Source organism: Leptodactylus fuscus, chromosome 5, assembly GCF_031893055.1.
Source record: "Leptodactylus fuscus isolate aLepFus1 chromosome 5, aLepFus1.hap2, whole genome shotgun sequence".
In the NCBI taxonomy this organism is placed as follows: domain Eukaryota; kingdom Metazoa; phylum Chordata; class Amphibia; order Anura; family Leptodactylidae; genus Leptodactylus; species Leptodactylus fuscus.
Genome location: NC_134269.1, coordinates 139855210 through 139882308, shown reverse-complemented (window position 1 = coordinate 139882308; position 27099 = coordinate 139855210). Strand labels below are relative to the sequence as shown.

Below are 27099 nucleotides of genomic sequence, written 5' to 3'. Positions count from 1 at the left end.
GAAACCTAACTAAGGTATGGAGTGGGGTGTGGACAAATTTGTGTCTTCTCTGGTTTCCTGCTCCAAGATGAGAGGCACTTCTTGCAGGGGTGCCGGCATTGGGGCAAAACAAACAACTTTTAGGGGGGCAGAGTTGGTTTCTGCCCAGAAAGTTTTAAGAGTACATGGTTTTAGTGGCACATGCCAAGTATCTAGTGTGCATGGATCTTGGTCAACCTCTAAGACAGTTATTTCTCAGATGCAACCAAACATTACTAACTCTGCAAATAACTTTAGAGAGGACCTTTCACCACCTCAAACTCCTCCAGCTCTTTGTATCCTCCAATAGGTACCACTAAGGAACAGCTGGAGAAGTCTTTTCTGTTAGTTTCAGCAAAATGATGCTCTCGACTGTCAAGTAGTCAAGACCCCCACCTGACAGCAGACAACTGCTCAGGAGGTTAGAGAAAAAAAAATTCCTAATGCACTAGAATCAGTGGAGCTGAGCCTATCGAAGGGTGCATAGAATTGGAATTGGTAGAGGTGGTGAAAGATACTCTTCAAAGTGCACCTAGAAACAGCCGACAACCCAAATCTGCACTGAAAAATATGGAGAGAAAAAAAAAAAAAAGGTCAAAGTACCTAAAGAAGTCAAACATGTATACTGTAGAACCTCAAAAGACATTTGATGTCAATGATTAAAAAGCCCAACATAGCATATTTTATGCTTAGTATTACATCAGCAGATCATATAGATTCAGACCGAGACTAAAGAGCCCCTTCACACTACGGATACGCTGACTGATTCTGAACGTTAAAACACGTTCAGAATCAGCGCGTATAAAGCAGATCCCATTCATTTCAATGGGAGCCGGCATACGAGCGCTCCCCATTGAAATGAATGGGCTGCTTTTTTCTCTACGAGAGCTCCCATTGAAGAGAATGGGAAGCGCTCGCGTGTACGGCTTGGAATGAGCTGAGCTAGCCGTACACGTGCAAGGTGCTCAGCAGGACATAGAATGCACTCTCCCCTTCTGACAGTCTCCCCTTCCCCCCTCCTATTTTATTTAGCTTACTTATATAGCACCATATTTCACTGTGCTTTACAGACATTCAATATACTGTCCATATATGGCTCACAATCTAAATTCCCTATCAGTAAGTCTTTGCATGATGCTCATTGGTGCTAGAAAGGCTAGCAGTATATTGACTCTGCTACCTCCATTCCTGAGACCTCTATCCAAGATGGACTTACAGCACACAAGTTCAGTCTATGGTCTTTTAAAAAGTGTCCCCACTGAAAAGTCTGCTAAAAAAATTAAAATAAATAAAAGTGGTCTTGTTACACAACACTTTTACATATGAAGCGAGTAGTGTTCGATCGAGTAGGTGTTCGATCGAATACTACGGTATTCAAAATACTCATACTCGATCGAACACGACTAGCTGTTCGAAGTTTAAGGTTCGATGCAGAACCAGCGTTGATTGGCAGAATGCTATACATTCTGCCAATCAACGCTGGTTCTTCTCTTACCTTTCCGAAGTCTTCTCCGTGCAGCGTCCCCACGTCTTCTTCCGGGTGGAATTCACTCTGCCTAGGCATCCGGCCTAGGCAGAGCAGACTGCGCATGCACGGGCATGCCCTCGCATGCACAGTCGGCTCTGCTCAGGCGTCTGGCCGGGCAGAGCCAACCGCGCATGCGCAGTCGGCTGTGCCTAGGCAGAGTGAATTCCAGCCGGAAGACGCCGCGGGGGCGCTGCGCCGGGAGAAGACTTCAAGGGGAATGCAGCCCGACCGTCACTCGTGGACTTGGTAAGTATAATTGTATCGAATGTTGCCTACCCCTGAAACGAGCATTTCCCCCCATAGACTATAATGGGGTTCGAAATCCGTTCGAACAGCCGAACAGTGTGCGGCTTTCGATCCTCGGACATTTTAGTGTTCACTCATCTCTAGTCCTGTCTACCCATTCCCTGAAGTGGTCGAGAGATACAAAACCCACTGAACTAACTTTTGACTACTGTTTTTGTAACTCCCGTAGGTGAAACTGGAGTTACAGAAACAGCGTAGCTTGCTCTATGACTCTGTTTCAGTAAATATTTTATCACTGTGGGAGCTGGTTTTTTTTGTAACTCCCAATGTTGTGGACTGAAGAACAAGCCCCATATTTTATATCTGCCAAGTTTGGCAAAGATAAGAATAGCTTTTTAAGTGAGATGATAACATAGCTAGAATCAGGTTGCTATGGGCGTAACAGATCCTGCAGTAGGGCCTGTGTAAATGCAGTTTATATGTTACACGTTCACCACATTACATGAACACAGTAATGTCAATCATTTTTTTTACCACATCAGATATTTAGGGCACACATGAATTACAGGACATACTCTACAATCTTCATATAGTAATGGCTTGCTATAACCAAAGACGTATATACAAAGAATCTGGCTTGACAACATTCCAGTAATCTGTAAACTTACTGAGCGTCAACAGAAGCAAGTTAGGTAAAACTGCTGTTAGTCACACTGAAGAATATTCCTTCCGGAGATCCAGATACTGTATGTATATACCATCTAAGAACATGACAAGGGACATCAGCTATACCAGATACACACACAGTAGGTCTGGTCATGTTTCTATATAACAAAGTCCATCACACTCTCCTTTCAGGATTATTTTAACTTTATTGCTACATCAAAAGAAGGCAGGTGGATATATTGAAGCAAACAAAAACAAACAAAAAAAAAGGACCAATAATATTAAGCTGGATGTTTTGGTCCCCTTGGTCCCTTTCCAGAATTTGTAGTATGACCAAGTTTTCAGCTATGAGTAAGACGTGTGACTCGGCGTTGGAAGTTTAGACGTATTTTTTCTGCTCTGCCACACTACAGAAATGTTGAGCAAGTTACAAGGGGACTAAAGGTTCAGCTTAATACAATATTGGCTTTTTCTTATGACATTGCTTGAATATATATTGCCTGGCTTCATCTAATTATGTACCAAAGTTAAAATATTCAAAGGAAAGTGTATTGGATTGTTATTTTAGGTAAACAGCTTTATTTCAAGTATGTAGCAAGTAACAGGTGTGGGCAATCTAAAAGTTACACCTAAAATCAGACAAAAAGAAGAGGAGTTGCCTCAATCTTTGCATGGAGTGTCTGCATGTGCCACACGGAGCACGGAATACAGAAAAGGAGAACCATCTGAGGACCAAAATTGTGGCAAAATATCAATAACCTCAAGGTCCATCTCCAGAGATCTTGATGTTCCTTTGTCCACGAAGTGCAACAATCAAGAAGTTTACATCCCATAGCACTATAGTTAAACTCCCGTTTACGGCTGTGAACAGAATAGAAAAATTGATGAAGGGTTGAAAACACAGGATAGTCCGAATGATGGATAAGCAGTCCCACTCAAGTTTCGAAGAAATTCAAGTTGTCTTTCAGGCTCAAGGTACAGCTGAACCTTGATGGTGTGGACCATCACCTGTCCAACTGGATCCTAGAGCTATGATTAAGAGACCAGGTTGGTCTCGAAACGCGTCAGCCATTATTATGCGTTACTGACAGCGGTTTTTATATTGTCTTGTTCGACTATCTTTCGTATGTGTTTTTTCTATCTACATGGAGTGTTTTTTGTGAATTTTTAAAGAAGAAAATATGAATAAAATCATTGGATTTTAAAATTTACTGAACAAGTGTCGCAGATCCTTCTATGTTTCACCACGATTTGGAATATAAATCTTTTGGATCCTCAGTCCCGGAGGCGTTTCGGATGGTGCACCTTGTTCATCAGGAAAGAGTGAGCGATATTGGACTTTTCTTTTTTTGATATTGAAAATTGGATCCTAGAGTACCTGACAAACCGCCCTCAATATGTGAGAGCCCAGGACGGTGTGTCTGACACTGTGATCTGTAGTACGGGGGCACCACAAGGTACAGTACTTGCCCCATTTCTCTTCACATTGTACACTGCGTCCATCAACAAGCCAGCGAAAATAAACTTTCATGCATCATGCAAAGTGTGATAACTGATGCCAGCATTTTCATTATCACTACTGAGCACACTGAAATTTTGCACACTACTCATTTTTAGCGCAGCATATGACCAGCTTGTTATGTACTGTGCTGCATCTGTAGTCACCTGCCAAGTACTCTAAGTTCTGGAAGTCTGGTATGCATTTGAGAAGGTCATTTTTGGACTATAATAGACACCCGACATAGTCAATTGTTCTAGGCATACTCTATGAGCTGTGGAGACACTAGATTACTATGGTCCATGTGACTGCTGAAAAAAAGTTTCCCTGAATTGATGTTAAAATTATCAGCTGCCCAAGGAAAATGGTGATGGTTTAAATCAGATGTGTTGTGGATCCAGTAGGTGGCGCTACTGGGAGCGTTATTGGAGGGGTTGACATAACAGTTAACACACCGGAGTCTGTGCATTTTGGGGTGTTGCATTGTTGATGTAGAGGATAACTATGCCTCTCCTAAATACAAGCCTAACCTGCCTGATTTCACATGGATACAGCAGACGGTGCCACATAGTAATAGTCACGTGAGGCAGCGCCACCTACAGGATTCACAGCATACCACCTACCCAGGTAAAATGGCTGGCTCATAATCATGTACAGTCACATACAATCAGAAAAAAAACTTTAGGAAAAAAGGTTTCTGTATGTGGTTTGAATTAGAGCACAATATCTAAGTGATTTTCTAAGTCTGAATGTAGCTGGCCACATGCAGCTTGGAGTACATGCTAGGAAAGAGTTTCTGCTGCATGTTACAAAGCAAACGAGCAGCTCATTTGACCAAACTTGGTCAGATAATTGTGCCTTATTTGGCAATATTCCACTTCAAAACAGATAAAACATTCTTTTCACTAGTTTGTGGTGGAGAAAGATACTCTGACAAATGTAAGCACTATGCACTAGGCCTGGATAAACTCTACAAGTCAAGTGCCATACTTGCTTAGAAAAGTGCTCTTAGAATAAGGGTGAATTCACACTGAGTAAACGCTAGCTTATTCTGAACGTAAAACACGTTCAGAATAAGCGGCGTCTAAAGCAGCTCCATTCATTTCTATGGGAGCGGGGATACGAGCGCTCCCCATAGAAATGAATGGGCTGCTTCTTTCACTCCGTGCAGTCCCATTGAAGTGAATGGGGAGTGCCGGCGTATACGGCAAGCTCTGCTCATGCCGGAGCGTACACGCCGGCACTCCCCATTCACTTCAATGGGACTGCACGGAGTGAAAGAAGCAGCCCATTCATTTCTATGGGGAGCGCTCGTATCCCCGCTCCCATAGAAATGAATGGAGCTGCTTTAGACGCCGCTTATTCTGAACGTGTTTTACGTTCAGAATAAGCTAGCGTTTACTCAGTGTGAATGCACCCTAACACCCATTTTATAGAAGGGGGGAATGTTGCATTTATGGACTCTCTCTAATGACTCAGTGACCCGATCAGACACCTGGGACCTAGAAAAAAACCCAGGACTGTCTGTTCAATAATATTGCTGTTAAGGCCCATTAGTGCTTTAAAAATTATAAGGTTACAAAGTATGGGGGAAAAAAAACAAAAAAAAAAAAAAAAACACTCCCATGTAAGACAAGGGCTCATACTGCTACTTAAAATTAAAGTTATACAAAAACAAGATGTGCAAAAAGATAAATATATTTTAAAAAGCCATAACCTTAGGATGCTGAGTTTTGTAGGTTTTTTTTGTAGGGTTAATCAATTTTAATTAGATAGCCTTATCTGTATCACCATTTTACCAGTGTTTTCACAATACAAATAACATTAATAAAAAGACAGAAAATAACTTGTATCGGCTTTAAACAGTGATTATTAGTGAGGTTTTTGTGCTGTCGTTTTGGACCTTTATGGTACTTCCATAGATAATGCTGATAAATTTCAAGTTTAGAAAAAATCTGCCATTGTAAAACAGACACCCAAAATGGGGACGTTATTACTGAGGAGTTGCCCCTAGCCTTCAACAGCTAAGGATGGAAGCCATAAATCGAAATGCTGCAAGTAGAAAACACACAGGTCAGCTTGTGCTGCAGATTTTAGTAGTACTATGTGAAATAAATTTGATAAAAATCTGAAGCAGCAAGAGAGCAGAAAACAATGAGCAATACCAATGGCAAGTTAAATATTTATAGAGTCAAACCAAATATATATATATAACCCTATAGAAACATTGTCCCAGCTTGTGATGGAAAGTCACTGGCATTAAACATCACGTGTAAAGTTCCTAGAGACTGGACTGCGGTTACAGACATTAGAGAGCCGGCTGTGGAATGAAAAAGGATCCCAAACTGCTGGAAAACTAGCAAAGTCCAGACACATTGCCACAAAAGGAATTCCATCATTAGCACTAAGCACACTGGTATATTATCAGCTACCACAAGAGCCAGGGTGTTGCAGACAGACGGCTGGATGGATGACATCATTGTATGGAGGCTTTATAAACTTAGCTCTGACTATAGAAGGATTGGGCTTCCCTATAGCCAAAAGAAAAGGGAATGTGGAGAGTACAGATAAAGCGACCTATCCGTGTACTTAGTCTACCCAACCAAATTAGGGGAAAAAATAAAAAGGATAGTTGTAACGTAGTGGGAAATACGGCTGCGGAAATGGCCTGAAATATGCAGCAAAATGAAATAGCCCCAAACTTTGCACAAAACAACAGTATAAAAGGAATGCAAAGATAGAGTACAAAGTTTCTTATCAAGAAAAAGGTATTCTCCACTTACATCTTTTCCTCCTTCACCCCTTTTCTGCTGAATGGACTTTGAAACACACTGAAATCCTTGCTTAGTCTGCTGAAGTTTATAAGGAGTCATTGCTAAGAAGTCTATGGAAGGGGGGAGCAGTGAGTGGAAGATAGGTCCAAGACGTGGGACACAAGAGATAAATAGAAAGCTTTCTATCTCACTCCAAGTGCTTTATTCACATTAAGACAGGTCAATACTACCCTAAAAAGTACTTAATCCTGCCACCACATCTGAATGAGTTAGAGCAGATTCTTCTCTACTTTCTGTATGCAGCGTCTAGGAGTTTGAGAACATGCAGAGTTTGGAGTTTTACGGTGTTGGAATATGTGAAAAAATCAATTTCTATCTGCCCTTCACTGACTGCCATTGTTTCCTATGGGAATAATTCCATCTCTGGCATATTAACTGATGCCGCAGCAGATCAAACTACTAAAGTTAGACATGATTTCTACAAAAAGTTCAATTATTGTTTTACATTTTAATCTGTAGAACAAGACAGAAGCTTTGCAGCTAGTGAGAGTTCCAGAGTAAATGGATATACCTTAAAGAGGACCTTTCACCACTTTTGGGCACATGCAGTGTTATATACTGCTGGAAAGCTGACAGTGCGCTGAGTTCAGCACACTGTCGGCTTTCCCGATCTGTGCCCGGTGTAAAGAGCTTACGGTCCGGTACCGTAGCTCTTCTATGGTCAGAAGGGCGTTTCTGACAGTTAGCCAGGAACGTCCTTCTGCCTCGCGGCGCCTATCGCGCTGTACTGTGGAGCGGGGAGGAACTCCCCCCTCCCTCTCCTGATAATACTCGTCTATGGACGAGCTGTGTGAGCAGAGGGAGGGGGCGGTCCTCCCGGCTCCACAGCACAGCGCGATAGGCGCCGCGAGGCAGAAGGACGTCTCTGGCTAATGGTCAGAAACGCCCTTCTGACCATAGAGCACTACGGTACCGGCACCGTAAGCTCTTTACACCGGGCACAGATCGGGAAAGCCGACAGTGTGCTGAACTCAGCGCACTGCCAGCTTTCCAGCAGTATATAACACTGCATGTGCCCAAAAGTGGTGAAAGGTCCTCTTTAAGACGTTTTACAAACCTGGAATTGAACCACTTCCCAACAGAGGAATTTTTCAGTTTTTGTTTTTGACTCCCTTCCTTGCAAACCCCATAACTATTATTTTTCCATTGATATGACTGCTTAAAGAGGACCTTTCATCAGATCGGGCACAGGCAGTTCTATACACTGCTGGAAAGCTGACAATGCGCTGAATTCAGCGCACTGTTGGCTTTCCCGATCTGTGCCCGGTGTAAAGCGCTATCGATCCCGGTACCGTAGTGCTTTACAGTCAGAAGGGCGTTTCTGACACTTAGCCAGGGACGCCCTTCTGCCCAGCAACGCCTATCGCGCTGTGCTCTAAGACTGGGGAGGAACTCGTTTTTAAAGGCTATTCACGCATATGTGGGGCTCTATCAGAATGATTTTGCTGATAGAGCCCCTTTAATGTCATTGTTATGTACTTACTAGTAAGTTACTGGGTAAGACCATCACTGAAAAAGACTTTGGTGGACAGTAAGCTTACCCTCAGCAACCAGTACCAGGCAGAGGCTGCCAAGGCAATAAAATTATCAGATATGTAAAAAAAAACAAAAAAAAAAACTTGATGCTCATGACAAGAAAATAGTTCTGCTTCTATAGAAATCACTAGTATGGCCACACAGATAATGTGGACAATTTTAAGCATCAGTGTACCAAGAGGACGCAACCATATTAGAGTGTGCAGAAGGGTGACCAAGACAATTAGGGGAATGGGAGGATTGGTGTATACAGACAGATTAAGGCCCCGTTCACACAGGGCTACGGACCGTGTATTTTGGGCCCTGATTTTGACGCGGGAAGCTGCGTCAGAATAGGACCAAAGTGAGCCTGCTGCGGCTTCCCGCTCCGGAGTAGGCCCTAGCCCGGAGGGTGCTGCTGCGAGGCGGACGCCACTGCTGAATCAGTCACAGAATCTGCCTGAAGAAAGGGCAGCTCGTTTATTTTTTCCACTAGCAGGAATAAACCGCTAGCGGAAAAAAGAACGCTAACGGTCTGCATAGACCCCTATTGTGAGGGGGTGGATTTTGAGGAGGACTCAGCGCCAAAATCCGCTCCCTCTTGCCCAGCAGTAGCCTCTGGTGCAGGCAGAACACACACATGACTGGTGCAGCGTCCAGTTGTTTGACCAGACACTGATGTCCTATCCTGTGAAAAGGTTGTAGCGATAATGAGAAGAAAAAAAAAAAAAAAAGTTATTGAGTCCCTTTAACTTAAGGGGCTATTACTATGCAAAATTGGTGTGGCTTTCCTACGAAGAAAAGGATACTTCCTCACCTGGAGCAAGCAATGTAATAATGGTAACCGTCTGAGATCCTTACTGGTTGTTCATTGATGTGACAATTTTTGCCTCAGGCCATTACATAATTTTGTGATGATGACACATGCATGTGATAAGAGTGATTGAATACTGGAGAACGGAAGTGTGGAAATCCTTTCATCTAAGGGTGCAGCATTTCCTTTCTCCCCCAGATGATGTTTAGCTAAACCACCACTGTGTAACTGCACCTCACCAATAATGTATGGCTGACATTGAGGCAAATAACTGGAAGGGGCTACTGTAAATTCTGGAAAAGGGACCTGCCAGGACAACAACGATCTCAGATACAGAAGCAGTGACTGCAGTGTACACCTCAGATGTTGGCCGTACATATTAGATTTTAGACTGCCATTGGTCGCCGACTGTTCATACAGATAACCTAATTCTGACCCGCACATATTTCGAAAGACAGTCTAACTTTTTACAGACTGCACCCCCATAGCCCTGCGAACTCTATCAGTATTGGGCCAAGTTGGAAGCATATAGCTTTGGAATACTAAGTATACACTCCAGGGAGTCCCATACATCTGGGAGAGTTACCGATCACAGCGCAACTTGAGTTTTTCAGGATTCATTAAAATGTAAGGGGTACGTAGTAGCCAACTACAGGACAACCAAACTGCCCTTTATAAGCTAGAGAGATAAAACATTAGGTCAGGCTTAAAGTGCGAGAGGAGATTTTTTTTTTAAATAAATTATTTTTCCTTTACAGTGTCCAGTGGATGAAGAAGTTACCATGCAGCTTTTATTTTTCTCACAGACCCAAAGTGGTTGAACTGACATTTCTTCACTACAGTAGATAAATGTGGAGAAACAGGAGAGACAGGTTTCATATGTTCAATCCCATCAGCTCACTTTATGCTAATGTTCAACCCAACACCACAATTGTACAAGTATGTTAGAATGAAGGAAATAAGTTGTAGAAACTAAAAATAGTGTCAGCAAGAGCACAAACTTTGGCACATTTAGGTTTCTTACATACTCTGTATTGCGAGGTCTTGAAACTTTGGTATGTGGCATCGTTTTCAGCCGTAGCCATAGTGCGGGCACCGCAATTTCGCGCATACGCAGTACGTTCGGCAATCTTCGCCGAACAGAGCGTACTGCGCAGGCGTGCGACAGGACGCTGAAGAAGCAAGGGGAGGATACGCAAGACCATAGAGGCGGCGCTGCGGTCGGTTTTCGAGCTGCAATGGGGACGCCCCCATCGCTGCGAGAGAACTCATTAGCATACCGGTACAAACCAGTATTTTGAACGAACGGCGCGGCGGAGAGCACTTCTAAAGGTAGGAGACGAATAGCCTTTCTAAAGGCTATTCCGACGTGTTAACTAGAAAAAAATGTGTTTTAGTGGTAGGATCCCTTTAAATGTAAAACATGATACACCTAGAGAGCACAGTGCTTAAAAATAAATTTAAAAAGCAAAGAATACCACAAAAGTCCATTGTTTGCAGAAATTTCTCCAAAAATAGGCCCTAATCTACCTCTCATTGTTTTCCATGGAAGGCAGCAATGACCACTTTAACAGAGTGTTTTGCTGGTGGGGTTGATCCATGTCTGATCACAACAGAAAACCCCAGTGGATGGCCTTGTACTAACCAGTCCCATTGTATGAGGTTAATCACATGCGCAAACCCAAGCCAGACATCAGAGGTTCTCCCTCGGCATTTTTGCAGCAGGGTTTTTTTTTTTTCTCCCACACAAGTCTCAAAATACACTCCAAATTCCTCCATGTGAACATACCTCAACACAAACACACGAAAAATAACCACATAAAATACTGTGGATCCATACTAAATTTCTAACCATGGACTTAAGACATCCTGCTATACTTCTGTATGCGACTACTTACGCAAGAACAGATGGAAATTTTCATGCTATTGGGTGCTTTACATATCTATAGTATGCTGCTGCATATGGTTGTTAATGTTGCCCAAAACTGATTGTAGTGTGTTGCAAGTTTACTTTCATAGGAATTCAGTCACTAGCTTTAATACATTAGAGAATCCTTACTGCTTGTCACTGCAGCTGTCAGTTTTTTGTGAAGAAGTCAGTGTCAGTCTATAGAAACATGGAGGTATGAAATATCAACTACACAGACATGTTCCTTCCTCTCCCTCAACGGAAAATGTAAGTTGGTAAGGACGGCCACATTCTTAAAGAGGGCCTTTCATGGATTTGGGCACATGCAGTTTTATATACAGCAGGAAAGCAGACAGTGCGCTGAATTTAGCACACTGTCAGCTTTCCTGATCTGTGCCCCGGGTGAAGAGTTATCTGTGCCAATACCGTAGCTCACAGTGCTCATCCATAGACAAGTATTATCAGAAGGGGAGGGGGCGTTCCTCCCTGCTCACACTGTACAGCGCTATTGGCGTGGCTGTGGAGAAAGATGTTCCTGACAGACTGTCGGAAACGCCCTTCTGACTGTGAAGAGCTATGGTACCGGGACCGATAGCTCTTCACCCAGGGCACAGATTGGGAAAGCCAACCCGACAGTGTGCTGAATTCCCCGCACTGTTGGCTTTCCAGCAGTATATAACACCGCATGTGCACAAATCCATGAAAGGTCCTCTTTAATGAATTAGAAGAACGCTACTGCTGTCAGCCATTTAAGAAGGAGTCAGAGCAAGAATGAGAGTCCGGCTGTGGAAAAATAAATGAATCTGAGGTTTAGCCTGCCAACTCCACACCCCTACTAAAAGGCTCGGTTCACAACTGTGTTCAGGGATTCTACTCCCCTCTCTGCATAGAAAATGCAGAGAGAAAAGTCTTGCAAGCAGCGGACTCCCTCAATGGAAACCCGAATGCATATGTGAACCAGGCCTAACCTGCACTAAAATAGTAGTTCTTTGATCTAAATACTAAAGGCCTCTGTACTGGTTTGTACTAGGTCTTCTACACAGGAAGTTTCCCAACATGATTACACCAGTTCCACAAAGTGTTAATCTTTAGACCACATAAGGGAAACATTTTGTCCTAATGTTACTAAGCTTTGCAGTACAGGTTTAGCCCTCATGAGAAAATCCAATACAATTTATAAGATAGAAATGGGGTTTTTTCCCTTCAATTAAGACTAATAGAAATGTGCTAAGAATGAGGCTGAGCTGCAATACCTGACCAAGTCCATGTTAACATGGTTAAAACTTCTTCAGCCGGGAAACCTATTTATTGTATCGTGTAACTACTACATACAATGCAGTCTAAACTAGAGAAATCTCAGAAATTGAAGGAAAGCAATCGCCATGACTGCTGCTCCCACCTTTAACAACTACTGTGGGAGGTTCATGAAGAGCGTCTGCTGCACATAGCAACCAATCCCTGAACAGAACACTTCTTCAGGCCTATCATTGTATCAGGCCGGCCCCAATTTTTCGCTGAACAGAACACGGTCTGTGATTGGTTGCTATGGGCAGCCATGACAGTTTCCATGAAGCTTCCCATAAGAAAGTAGTATACCGACTATGACAAATCTGGATCTGCCACTTATTTATTAAACCGTGCCATAACATTAGGAACAAGTTGGCAGGCCGACAACTTCCCTCCATAGATGTAAAAAAAACCTTACTATCATTGCCAGAGACATGATAAGAACAAACCTATACTAAACCAAGAAATATGATCCCCATGGTAAAGTCTATGATATTAAACAGCAATGGTTTCCCTGGTCACAAGCACTACAGCATGGTGCAGAAGATCAGCTCAAGGAGGAAGGAACCACAGGCTTGTGAAATAAGGCTAAGAAAACTTTTTTTTCCCCTTTTTTAGACGGACAGATGAAAATTGCAGCCCTATTAGAATACACAAACAGTACACAGAGCAAACATATGTTCATACTAGAATGACATACACATAGGATAGAAGTCGCTGAACTACGTATTCTGAGAGAATGACCAATTCTGTACATCACTGTCCTGCACTTCTATCACACAGCGCTGCTCCAACAACCTGCCACATAGTAACAGAACCAGACTCTACAGATACCTGCTGGTGGGGCATCATTGGGCCGAATCAAACTGATGAGCTAAGGCCTCATGCACACAGTCATGTTTGGGTCATATACTAAACTTTATTATGGATTCATAATAAAAAGCAAACGGCCCTAATAGTTTCTAGTACCATGTACATGGCTGTAATTGTACAGATGCATGCAGTGGAAGCAGGACAGGCACAGAATATGGAGCAGGTCCCATTTCTGTCCTCTTTACAGTTTGGGCTCCTCTATTGATAAGGTGTGTGGACTTCATACAGTTGGGATCCATGTGCCTGTTGTATACAAACCTGACCACCACTATGGTGCCTAAGGTCTCCTACAGGTGGAATATTAAGTTTCCAGCAACTTGGGACTGGTTATATTGTATAATGCATCATGTAGTCTTTGCATTTGTTTTTCTGGTTTATAGTATTCAGTTGTTAATAAGCTAAAAAAGCCCAAGTACAGACTTACACTGGTCTGCCCAGAAAAATAGACAAATATATATTCTATATAAAGAAAAAAAAAAGGAAACACATTGGCCTGTGACCCTGACGAATTTTGGCACATAAGTAGCTCATTCTGAACAGACTTGAAGAATAGTTATAAACTACTATTGACCTTTAAGTGAAGCCTTCAGCTGTCACTGACAGCTGAGCTAGTCTCCACCTGCCCCAGAAAGGTGGACTGTTATTAAAGGGTTAAGCAATGCAAATTTACTTGACTATGGACAGGCTGCAGGCCCCGCATGCACATAGGTGCACAATCACACAGGAGATTCAGGGCAAGTAGCCAAAATTCTTGACATTTTTCACATACTACAGCTAAAAGCAGCTGTCCTAGCATAGCCTTATTTTACCAGTGTCATCTCAATAGTATCTCACCATCAAATCCACCAGAAGATCACACAACAACCCTAAGCAGTAAGTTTACAAAGATTTTCCAAGAGAACAAAATTCTGTCCAAAAGGACATTTCCCACTGTTTTAGAACCAAAGTATACACATTATGTCATGGTGGAAACATATTGTAACCAAAGGATTAATCACTTCTCCAAAGACCGAAAGGTGAAGACGAGTAAAGTAAAGGTTACTGGTGTGATAGAGACCCATCCACAGAGAAGGCTAATATCAACAGAGGGCATGTATCTATGAAAAAGTGGATATGCCAAACTCTCAGGTGTGATCAATCGTTGTCATCAGCGATATCTGAAAACTTGTTCATGCCAAGAGACGTGACAGAAGATTACACCAGAAAAGACCAAGTTACTCAGACTGCCCTTTTAGGGCTAGTTCACACAGGGCAAGAGGGAGCGGATTTTGACGCGGAATCCGCCTCAAAATCTGCCCCCTCACAATAGAGGTCTATGTAGACCGCTAGTATTCTTCTTTCTGCCAGCGGTTTGTTGCCACTAGCGGGAAAAAAAGTGAGCTGCCCTTTCTTAAGGCAGATTCCGCAGCTGATTCGCCTTGCGACAGCACCCTCCAGACTAGGCCTATTCATTTGGGCCTAATCCGGAGCGGAAAGCCGCGACGGAATGTGCACATGCAGAAGCCCCATGTGAACTAGCCCTAATAGTAAATAAGTAACACACAGAAATATTTTGATTTGAACTGCATTGTACAAGGTGATTTGTACCTAATAGAGATCGAATAATAAAAAGTCCAGCAACCACTTCATATCAATAAAATCACAAGAACAGGAGAAGTGCCATAGCTTATGCATTCCTTAGGACAAGTTCACACAGAGAAACTCAGAACTGATTTTGACTCAAACTGATCTTCGCTTTCCGCCATATGTATAGCCCCTTGGTGTCCCAGCACTTTCTTCATTGCTATGCACTCATATTAAGTGGGCTGACCTGTTTGCTTAACTAAAAGATTGAGGTAAACTGAAACATTTGGCTCCATGACCTTGTATTTGTCAGTGTGTTAGCCATTTTTTTTTTCACGGGTAGCACACTGATCCATTATTTTCTATGATCTCATACACATGTCTATGTATTATTACAAGTGTACGAGGCTGTGAGCCTGGTGCAAAACTCAAGACAGGTCCTATAGTTGTTCGCTCTGAAGACTGGGATTCCTGAATTAAATGAATGGGTCCGCAAAGGCAGACATATCATCCATGTGCAGTTATACCACTGGCCCAGCACATTTGTATACATGTAGCCTTATTCTATATCCAGGTAGAAGCTCTGTATCCTGGTCTTTCCTATAATCTTCCATCTTTTCACCTCATTGTTTCCAGATTGAATGGTTTTCTAGTGACTGCAGCACCCTAGTGATAATAAAGGACTATATGTTGTGTGTATACACAATGTACAAAAGTGTGCAAAAAGTGTATTTTGGATTTTTTATTGTGCAATTTCCTCTATATCAAGAGGTTCTATCAGAGGAAGCACCTGCCATTTTTGTTTCTAGATCTGCTTTACATGCCAAATGAAAGATAGGTAAGTATCCATCAAGAGAAGTCAGGAAAGGATAGACTATAGATCAAGGGAGAGCTTTATCAGATGGGTTATTGTAACTTATTCCATGGATTGCCAGTTATTAAATGCACCATAATGTTAGATCAGACAATGCTTATTCAGTAACTAAAACTTAATAGCAACAGGCTGTGAACATATGGGTGCTTCATGGCCAGGGGCGCTGCAATTGGACACACATGGTTGTGTGCTACCTCAGTTCTAATAAAAACAAGTCATAGATGCTCCTAGGAAACTGATGACAGATTCACTTTAAGGGAGTGTCACCAGAACCCCTTGTGAATCTGTGCCTGTTAGGCTGGTCTTACACGACCGTAGTTTAAGACCGCAAATGGTCCGCAATTGAGGGTTTTAAATTGCAGACACATTATATTCAATGCGGCCTCTTACACCACCGGATATTTTATCTGTGGTGTGCCGGGCCACAACCGAGGTCCGCACTTTATAGAACATGTCCGTACTTTATAGAACATGTCCGTAATAGCTGTAATTCACGGCACTGCACGGACTCGCCCATAGAACTCTATGGGCGAGTGCGGCAGTTTACGGGCATCTGCGGAGTCTATGTTGCTGATCAGCAACTTGCGGAGCGTAAAAGCATTACGGTTGTGTAAGACCAGCCTTAGTTGTAGAGATTGTGGTTTTTGATAATATTTAAATGAACTCTACAGAGCAATAAGGTGTTGTCTCTTGCCTCTTAGGAGCAACTGAGACGCCCTTACTGCCCCAAAGAGCTCAGTTGCATATTGACTAAAACAGCAATCTCTCCAACCAATTGAGGCTCAGACTCAGAAGGGGAAAACCATCATTAGAGGCACCAGTTCATTAGAGGAAAGTGTTTAGTTCAGGTGATCCTAACCTACGTACCTGCAAGGCTGGGTTCTGGTGACAGACACTCTTTAATGTAATGATGTAAATGTACTACTCTAAAGTTCCTTTGTTTTTTGTTAGTGACCTGACTATCAGAACCCCCTATGAGTCGACCTGCCTGCAAGTTATGCACCAGGTTACGCTGGGTTCACACCAGCGTTTCAGCACTCCGTATTAGGTTTCCGTCTTCTGCCGGCAGAAGACGGAAACCTGTCATGCAGAGTCCGGCCGTGAGCGCTGGTGAGCGTTTTATGCTCTCGGCAGCAAAACCGTTTTTTTTTTTTTTTTTTAAACTGGACACAGAGTACTGCATGTCTGACTCTGTGTCCGGTTAAAAAAACCGGTTTCGCCGCAGAGAGCATAAAACACTCACCGGCGCTCACGGCCGGACATTTTTCAAGCCCATTCAAATGAATGGGTTTGAAAGATGCCGGCAGGTTTCCGTCTCCTGCCCCAGTTTTGTGCAGGAAACAGAAACCTGCAGAACGGAGTCCTGGGCGCAGATGTGAACAAGCCCTTAGTAAACCACAGTTCTAAATGCCACCAACATAGGAACATACTCCTACAATCCAAAAGCAAAGAGTACCTTACCTCTACTGCGTGAAAAAAAAATAAATAAATGTACACACCAAGATATGTTGATGTATGGAGATTATATATATATATATATATATATATATATATATATATATATATATATATATATATATATAAAACCAGCCAGATCAATTGAATTTGTATATTGAAAAGTTATGCAGCTTTCTGTTCTCATATAATAATGATACATTTTATTTATATAGCAACATATTCTGCAGCTCTGTGTCCCCGATGCTGTGGGGTCTCCCACCCTGATCCAGACCTTCTCAGGAGTCTTGTTTTGCCAGAAGTCCCCACCATATGTGACGACTGAGGACATTCAGCCTAAATAAAGTGTCATGTCCTGTAGGGGGCATTCACACAGAGGAAGATGGCGCTGATTCTGGCACGATAACTCGTGACAGAATCAGCGCTTGAAAAAAAAAAAAAAAAAAAAAAAAAGACTTCCATTGACTTCAATGGGTTCCATTTTCTACATGGAACCCATTGAAATCAATGGGAGGCTTTTTGTCCAATTGAGTTCAATGGGTTCCGCGTGGTGAACTGAACCCATTGAAGTCAATGGGAGTCTTTTTTTCAGCGCTGATTCAGTCGCAAGTTATCGTGCCAGAATCAGCGCCAACTTCCTACGTGTGAATGCCCCCTTACTGTAGCCACTGTTTGGCCTCAGTGATCACATGTGGTGGGGAATTCTGGCAACACAAGACTCCCGAGAAGGAGGACTGGCTCACTGGGGGAGACACCACAGCATCGGGGACTGGGGAGTATGTTTGGTATTTCTCTTTTTTTAAAAAAAAAAAAAATCTTACCAGATCTCCGTGCAAAAAAAGTGGTTATCCTTGACAACCCCTTTAAACTTCATTAAAACACAGGAAGATTTTGGCAAGAAACAAACAATGTAACACTAGGCTCACAGTACCGTTAAGTAATGTCCATGGCTCTCATCCAAAAGATTCACTGAACTCACCCCCATGTAAAGTTAAAAACAAAAAGAAAAAAAGCAAGATATTCCGTCATATTTTTTACTTTTTCTGACAGAAGAGAACTGCGTGCTGGAATTTTTCTTCTGTTGTAAAAGTAAACAAATATAATGGAAGACAGCATCTGTCATGTTGTTTACATTAGAGTCAATGGGAACAGACACATATTTGGGGGGAGGGCGGGTTTATCCGTGTCCAGTACTCCCCTACCGCTAATGTCCACTGTGGTCATACTACGGAGGATGAGAGCAACGGACTCAAATCACTGTAGTGTGAACATAGCCCAAAACTACTGTATTGTAAAGAGCCTTTACAACAAGTGCATACTGTATTAGTCAAATCAGAACAAAGACTCTATATAGCTGTATCTAACCTACACAAACAAAACTGTGTTCTAATTGAAAAACTTCCGGATGAAAGCAAAGCAAATACAATACTCTAGCCCTTTGCTGCAGCTTAATATAGCAGTGCCCTCCATGTTTGATAGAATAGCAAGGAATGTCATTTTAGCGCTTCGTAAGCAAACATGCAGCAAGCTACAGACATGTGGCAGGCTGCCCATAGTGACAGCTTCCATCAATTTTGAGACAACTTTTCTTTGGCGTGGAGCTGGATAAAGCCAAAGCTACAGGCAACCATATGACATGATCTGAAGACAGGAAGCCAAGCCAGTCACTCCTGCTGCAAAAGCGTTGTCATATCATTGGTGTGCAGCTGCCAGAATGCTTATCCCCAAACATGGCCTGCTCTTCTGGGTAAATTCCTGGTAGGGGCAAGTAAATCCTCTTTGCCCACCTATACATTACATCACAAAATTATTTAATTTCACTTACTTATAGGTTTCACAGACATTGCCATCAAACATTGTCCCATATTCATCTGAATTCCCTATCAGTATGTCTAAGAGGAAACACCACACTAACATGGGAAGAATGTAAAGTCCTGTATTATTATCCCTGCATATACATGGGGACACTCCTTTACACCTGCCCCCTGTCCAATAAATAATTAGCAAACAAATGAGTCACAATAGCATTAAATAACAAAAAGCAGCAATAATCCCCTGCCAGTCTCTGCTTACTGGGGTCCAGCCATGTAGAAGGTTGACATGTGATCACTGGAGTCCAGTGAACAAGGGACTGGTAAGGTTAAAGTGACGATTATTGTTAGTCATATATATATATATATATATATATATATATATATATATATATATATATATATATATGTGTGTGTGTGTGTGTGTGTGTAAGTAAACCTATTAAACACAGTTTGGCACCACACAGTTCACCCCCCATCTGCTTACTATGGTCTCCCAACAACTTTCGGAATTCACTGTGGAAAGGTTAGTGACGGTTCCAGTAGTTTCTTCAGTTTTTCAGGAAATTTACAATCCATAAAAAGCAGTGAACTATGTAATATCATGTAACTGCACTATAATATTATAATCAGAAAGTGACCGTGTGTTAGTAAGCAGCAAAATGTACAATAAGGCTGGTCTTACACGACCGTAATGCCTTTGCGGTCCACAAGTTGCTGATCATCAACTTACACTCCGCAGATGTCCGTGAGCTGCCGCACTCGCCCATAGAGTTCTATGGGCGAGTCCGTGCAGTGCCGTGAATTGCGGCCATTACGGACATGCTCTAAAAAGTGCGGACCTTGGTTGCAGCCTGGCACAACACGGATAAAATATCCGGTGGTGTAAGAGGCTGCACTGAGTATAATGTGTCCGCAAATGGTCCACAATTGAAAACCCTCAATTGCGGACTTAAACTACGGTCGTGTAAGACCAGCCTAATACGGAAAATGAAGAGAAATTTGAGGCCAACATCTGTCTTGAATACCTCTTCATTTTCCCCGTGGCAGATGCAGATCACTGTTATTCCACCGCGGCTTCTCACCGCCAAAATGAATGAGCCCAGTCAGTGGGAATTCTCGAGTCTGATTCTGTGGCAAGATTGAGCAGGACGCTTACTTTTGGGGAACAATCCACTGCCAAATGAGGAGCAGATTTCGCCATGGCTTAACACCTCATGCTCATGACTGTATTTATTTTCCATGGACAGTATAAAGACCCATCCACACAGATTAATTTTTTATGTATCAATGTAGGATCAAGGCACAAAAGATGGAGCAAATCCTATTCCTGTCCATTTTTGCAACTTGGTCTCATTTATTATATTTATAGAGTCCATGATAAACAAATAGATCACAGCATCTGTGTGCCAAGATCTGTTTGCTGTTCTCACATGGCAATTTCACACAATGATTTTAGAGCGCTATTCATGTCAGAGGGAGGCAGCAAACCTTATTTCATGCCCAGTTCTTTCTCCAAAAGAAACTGTCATTTGAAGAAATCTCACAGCACTGCAGAGCAGCAATATGGCTTTTCTTTTTGCAGTTTCAGTGCTGAAAACAGCAATAAAACTGTGGCTGCTGACTACTTGTAGATTGCCACTATAGGCCTACTATACAGTGGAATCCAGGGATCGAACAGACACTGTAAAACCCACTTTCCAATTCTGAAAAAGAATAAAGTGGGAAAAGGAAGGAGAATGTCAAATGTGAAGTCCTATTTCTGCAGAGCACTATTACTGGGAATGTAAACACACAGAAGACCCTGCAGCTAAACGCTACACATTTAGATGTACAGTAAAACACTATATTGACCTTGACTGAAATCTCAGATTCCTTCCATTTGTGCAAGTCCAATCCTAGCTAAGCAGCTGTACACAAAGCTGTGTGGTGCAACCCGAGCCTGCCCAGTGCTGAGCACCTCATGCGTTATCTCCCATTGCTAACCTGCCCTTATTTGGCCAACACAGAGATTCCGATCTGCCGGCCACAAACATACACAAAGCCATCATACTAAGGAAACTCCACCACCAACACTTTCTACCAACTGCTAATAGACATTTCAGGCCATTTCATTGTGGTTAGGCAGTGTTACCTCATGTGAATTCTACATGGTGAGCTTATGTGATCTTTTAGTCTTGCAGTCTAAAATTGTCACATATGAACCTTTCGGCTGAGCTGACAATTCTATTTCACTGTTTCTTAGTTACATGAGTTTCTTCCTTCTCTAGGGTGATAGCAGGAAACAGTACAGTGTTCACAGGGACTGTCATCAATACTCCTGAATGGCAGGACTGAATACGAAGCAGAAAAGATATCACTGCATGAGAAGACAAGTCTATCATACATATCTATAGGAAAGCTGGGTGATAAACCCAGTGTGAGCCATCACCAAGCTTCCCCACAAAAAAAAAAAATATACCTAAGAAACTGGGGAAAAGAAACCTGTACAAGAACACACTCAAAGCGTCCCATAATAGTAGAGATGTCCATGTACCTACTAGCAATTCTTTTTAGTGAGCTGTCAACACCAAGAAGCTGACAAAGACTCCAGCAGGGATCTGTGCAGGCATCTCCAGATCTACAATGGTCAGTGACCTCCACTCAGCAGCTGGCACTGGGTACAAGGATAGTGCCACCAATATGCCATGCAGCCTCTGATCTATGAAAACTGTTCAGCTCTTACTGCTGACAAGTGATGGGGAACCAATGTGACTTTCATAAGATTGTTACAGCTGTACCTGTTACAGGTCATATATCAGACAGCCGGTGACCTGGGCAGTCACAAGCACGAGGGTAAACACAGCACACCTCTAGGAGGGCTGACAAGTCACCAGCCCAGGTAAGTCACAGGATACATTCCCCACACCTCCAGACATAAGCAGGCTCAGTATGGGGCCTACACCAGGCCAGGTCCCTGCTACACTGTGGGGGGGCCGGCAGTATCGGGGAGGAGGTGGTGCACCCCAGGGCAGGCAGTGACGGGTACCTGGTGCAGAGCTGTGAGCCCGTCCACATTGGCGTAGTTGATGTCAGCCCCCCGGTCCAGTAACTTGAGCACCTCCTCGCTGTCACCGCTGGAGCAGGCGGCCAGGAACACGGCGCCATCGTCGAACTTCACCTTGGTCTTCTTCCGTTTGATGACGTGCGGCTCTAGGTCAGTCTCTGAGCCGATCCAGCGCTTGAGCTGCTCATTCCTCTTCTGTTTAGCGTCCGCCATCTTCATTCCCTCCCCCCTCCCAGCCCCGGGTCCTTTCCTTCCTGACTGGATGCCGCTCTCCTTCTCTACTCTTCTGCGAGGTTTTCCAACAGGAGGGCTCCGAGGGCGCTCTCCACAGCAGCCCCCGAGTCTTGGCCGAGTCCGGGGCCCACACCCAACTCCTCTCTCACTGACACACAGACGTCTGCAGGCCCCGACCGGCTGCGCACACACAACGCGCGCCCGCAACGCTAATTTGCATATTCTCGCGAGAGAAGCCGATGTCAGGACATATAGCTCCTGGCAGAACTGCTCACCGCCACCGCCTTCGAAGAGAGGAAGGGCTGACGGTGCATACGGGGGCTGCCATTGGCTGCTGTTTCGCTGACGTCATCGCTACCTTGTTTGGATGTGGATGAGTTGTTACTTGTAGTAAGAGGCAGAGGTTGCGCTGCGGGCGGGCGGCCAGCTGATCCTCTGATAGGAGAGCCCTCGTCACTGCCTTGTCACATACAAGCTGCTAGCGCTTGGTGGGCTGGTCCTACTAGTGTGATACAATGTCTACTTCTAGGGTGCACGGGCAGTTAGAGAGCGCCACATTACACATATGGTTGTCTATGTCGTAGTCAGTACAGTTTAGTAAAGGTGCTGCTGTATACGACTGTGTGCACAGAGACAGATTCAGTTCCTATTTAACAGGAAGTATATTGCAGCTTGCAGCTCTATTCTTCCAAAACAATAGATATCATGACTGAACCTAGGGGAGTGCAATGTAAGGGTATATTCACACCACTGTGTCTGATGCTAGGCTCACACTAGCGGTTCAGTCTCTGTACCAGACTCCGTCCCAAGTCCCGCTTAAAATCGGTGGAGAAAAAAGTCCTGCAAGGAGAACCCCCCAAACGGAATACCAAATGCAGATGTGAACCAGGCCGTAACACAGCTCATTCACAAAATGGCGGTTAGAATGGATCCAGTGAGATAAAGAGCTTGTCCAGTAAATACAGCGTTATTTCCTGGAGGCCATGGAAGGTGAAAAATCAAAAAACACCTGCCTGTCATTTTCCGTCAGTCAGTTTATTAGGCTGTGCTTTCGGTCTAAATGACACCAGGCATTAGGAGTAAGTGTAACAGGGCACCCAAGTCTGAGAGTGCAGGAGACCCCGTATTCCGTAGATGTAGAAAGATAATTGTGGCATAACAAGGCCCATCTGTCTAAGCCCAGGGGTCTCCAGGAAAAAAAAGTGACCCACAATGATTGCATGAAGACAGGTCCGCTATCAAAAGAGATACCATATAAGGTGATTATTTTACTAGGTCAACTCCTAACACAGGACAACTTCACTGAATGCAACTTCTAAGGTGTGCCAAAATGTAAGGCTTAAAGGGGTTGTCCCATCACAAGGATCCTATCTATACTGTTTGCTAATGTGAATGTAAGACTTTTCCTAAATACATTGCTTCAGCAAAACTGCTTTGTTTGTCCACTATCTTACTTTATTCATTTTTTTGGGACACATCCCTTGACTTATCTGGTCATAAGTCAAGTGATGTATCTGCTGCTCTGAGGGAGGAGGGGCTATGTGCACAGGAGCGAGCCTGGAGGGGGGGGTAGTTTACCCTTTGGGGAAAAGGGGCCGCCAATACAGACCCGGCATCCGCTGTAATAGAGAGGCGGATGCCGGGGAGGGTTAGACGCCAGCACAGATGCCAGCAACATTGCTATGCTTCTGCCCTGCATGAAGCCAGTAGCGGCAGGAGCGATGCTTCTATTTCGGGGGCGGAGGAGCGGAGTAACAGGATCGGGATGGACAACCTGATCACAGCCTACTACAGACTTCACGGAAGGAAGATCAGAGCCTTCCCCACCTTACGGGGCGCCACCAGGATCCTCATCTACTCGGATCCATAACTCTCCCAGCTGCTGGCGGTTCAAATTCCAGGTTACTTAGACAGTCTGTGGGACTAACTCACCAGAGTACGGGTGACCTCAACCAGGTCATCCCAAACCAGGGTGCTTTCCACTATCTTACCAAAAGATGAGGTCTCCCCGAGGTGGATCTGATGGCCACCTCAAACAGCGCCGCAATAGAGGAACGCTGCTCCCCAGTCCGGGAAGACAATCGTCTGGCGCTGTATGCCCTGTCAATACCTGGGAGGTTCAAACGGAAGAGCATTTACCCTCCTCTATGGAGGATTCAGAAGGTATTGACGAAACTCAGGCAGGACCAGAGCTTGGCAAGGAGCACGCCATTCTGGTCAAAAAGGGCATGGTTCACTGTCTTCACTCCCATGGGGCGGAGGAACACCTGGAGGCTTCCACCAGTGCAAAATCTGGTAATCCGGAACAGTCGGCCCTATCAAGGCCTGAACAGATTCAACCTCACTGCCTGGAGGTCAGCCAGCCTTTAGCTGGAGAAAGAGGATTATCCCAGGGAGTGCTAAGAACTTTGGGGCACTCAAGAGCGGCGTCAACTAACCAGAGCTACCAGAGGGTCGCCCGAATTTTCCAGAACTGGTGTTCAAGTAACCAGCGCGACCCTAATAGGAATGCAGTCTTGGAGTTCCTACAAGATGGCCTGGAGAAGGGGCTAGCACCTGCTACCTTGAAAGTCCAAGTCTCAGCTCTGTCCGCTCTCCTGGAGACCAGGTTAGCACTAGATCCTCTGATTAAGCAATTTTTAAGAGTGGCTACTAGACTTCGTCCTCAAGTGCAGCCGCCTGTCCCTAGTTGGGACCTGGCCGCAGTTTTACATGGGCTCTGTGCGCCCCCCTTCGAGCCCCTATCTGAGGTGGACTTGAAGTACATAGCATACAAGATAACTTTCCTGTTGGCAATAACCTCCGCCAAGAGAGTCGGTGAACTTCAGGCCTTAGCGGCCTCTGATCCATTCATAACCTTCTTTCCAGACAGAGTACAACTGAGGTTCGTCCCAGGATTCTTGCCAAAGGTACCCACTCCTCAAAATATCAACCAGGCAATTGTCTTACCAGCCTTTTTTCCCTCTCCCACCTCGGAGTGGGAGGAGAGGATGCACAAGTTGGACCTGGTGAGAGCTTTACAGATTTATCTAGAGCAGGGGTAGGCAACCTTTTTTGTTCGGCGTGCCGATTTAAATTAAAAAATCAAAGATGAGGTCCTCGGAGTGCCGAGCAATAATTGTAAAGCTGACGACACCTACACTAAAGTCATATAGCACAAACCACAACATAGGGGTGCTGTCATACTGCGCTCCCAGCCACATGCGCTTACCACTATTTGCCTGGGTACACATGTGCTTTTCCTTTAGAAGCAATGTAAGTACATGTGTAACCCACAATTAGTGGTAATGTATGTGACTGGGAGCAGTGTAAGGTCATACCTGTAAAGCTCTGACACACAATGTACCTGTATGCTCCATCCAGTCCTTGGCCGTTAGTAACTTCAGTTTTCTGTAAGGGAGCGTTCACACTACCGTCGGTGTCCGCTGCTAATGTCCGTTCAAAATCTTGCACGGACATTAGCATCGGACACTAGCTGTGTCTGTGACATTTTGCATTGATTTAAATGGACATCGGGTGCGTTCTTTTACTGTCTGTGGGTGTCCTTAAGTGTCCGTTCTCAAAGATGTCCGACTTTTCAAGCGGACAGCAAAACCCGACATGTAGGTTTTTCTGTCCGCTTGAAAAGTCGGACATCTTTGGGAACGGACACTTAAGGACACCCACGAACAGTAAACGAACGCACCCAATGTCCATTTAAATCAATGCAAAATGTCACAGACACAGCTAGTGTCCGCTGCTAATGTCCACACAAGATTTTGAACAGACATTAGCAGCGGACATTGTCTGACGGACACAGACGGTAGTGTGAACGCTCCCTAAGTGAAACGCAGATTAATTTGTCACTTTTAGTTCCTGGCGGTGCAGTAACAGCAAAACCCCAGCCAGGAATTAATGGGTGTCACACTTTCAACAAAGTGGCCGCACTGGTGCTCAGGAACTGGATTTGGCTTTAATTGCATCTAGTTACAGTGTCACCACCCAATAGAATCACACTAAGGCTGAGGCCCCACATTACAAAAATGCAGCTTTTTTATTGCAGATTTAGCTGCGTTTTTTTTTTTTACGTCAAAGCCAAGAATGGCTAGAAAACGAATGGGAAATATATAGGAAGCTTCTTATATGTCTCCCTCCTGCTCAATCTACTCCTGGCTTCGGCTAAAAAAAAAAACCTGCAAAATCTGCAACGAAAAAAAGCTGTTTCTGCAACGTGGGGCTTTAGCCTAAGGCCCCCGCGTTGTTGGAACACAGCTTTATTTGTTAGATATTTTGCTGTGTTTTTCTGAGCCTGAGCCAGGAGTAGATTAAGCAGAAGGGAAACGTATAAGAAGCTTCCTATATATTTCCCATTCCTTCTGTAGCCATTTTTAGCTTTGGTTGAAATAAACCGCATGAAAATCTGCAACAAAAATGCTGCATTTCTGCAATGTGGGGCCTCAGCCTTACGCCTCCTGCATACAAATGGCATGGATGTGGTTTTCACTGACCTATATGTTAAAAATGAATTGACAGGGCTGCAAATTCAGACAGATATAGGTGATGTATAGGACAGATATAGGGTACGTATAGGACAGATATAGGGGATGTATAGGGCAGATATAGGGGATGTATAGGACAGATATAGGGGATGTATAGGGCAGATATAGGGGATGTATAGGACACATATAGGGGATGTATAGGACAGATATAGGGGATGTATAGGGCAGATATAGGGGATGTATAGGGCAGATATAGGGGACGTATAGGACAGATATAGGGGATGTATAGGACACATATAGGGGATGTATAGGACAGATATAGGGGATGTATAGGACACATATAGGACCTGCTCAATAGTTTTCAGCTCTTCAATTTGGCCCAGATACACAGCCACAAAAATAATGGCTGTATATATGGGTCAATTGAAATATATAGGTCTGTACTTTTAT

The 27099-nt window shown here is 43.9% G+C and overlaps 1 protein-coding gene across 7 annotated transcripts in view; it reads right to left on the bottom strand.

The window, feature by feature from the left end:
* Positions 1-22388, bottom strand: part of PPP1R12A (protein phosphatase 1 regulatory subunit 12A) — a 77531-nt gene extending 55143 nt beyond the window's left edge. For 4 of the 7 annotated variants that reach the window (XM_075274321.1, XM_075274322.1, XM_075274318.1 and 1 more), the window contains exon 1: positions 21920-22386. In XM_075274321.1, coding sequence (XP_075130422.1) covers positions 21920-22156 — 237 coding nt within the window. In that variant the 5' untranslated portion in view covers positions 22157-22386. Of the gene's footprint in view, positions 1-21919 lie in introns of all 7 variants that reach the window. The other 3 variants (XM_075274324.1, XM_075274320.1, XM_075274323.1) reach the window with 2 other exon arrangements.
* Positions 22389-27099: the final 4711 nt, after the last annotated feature.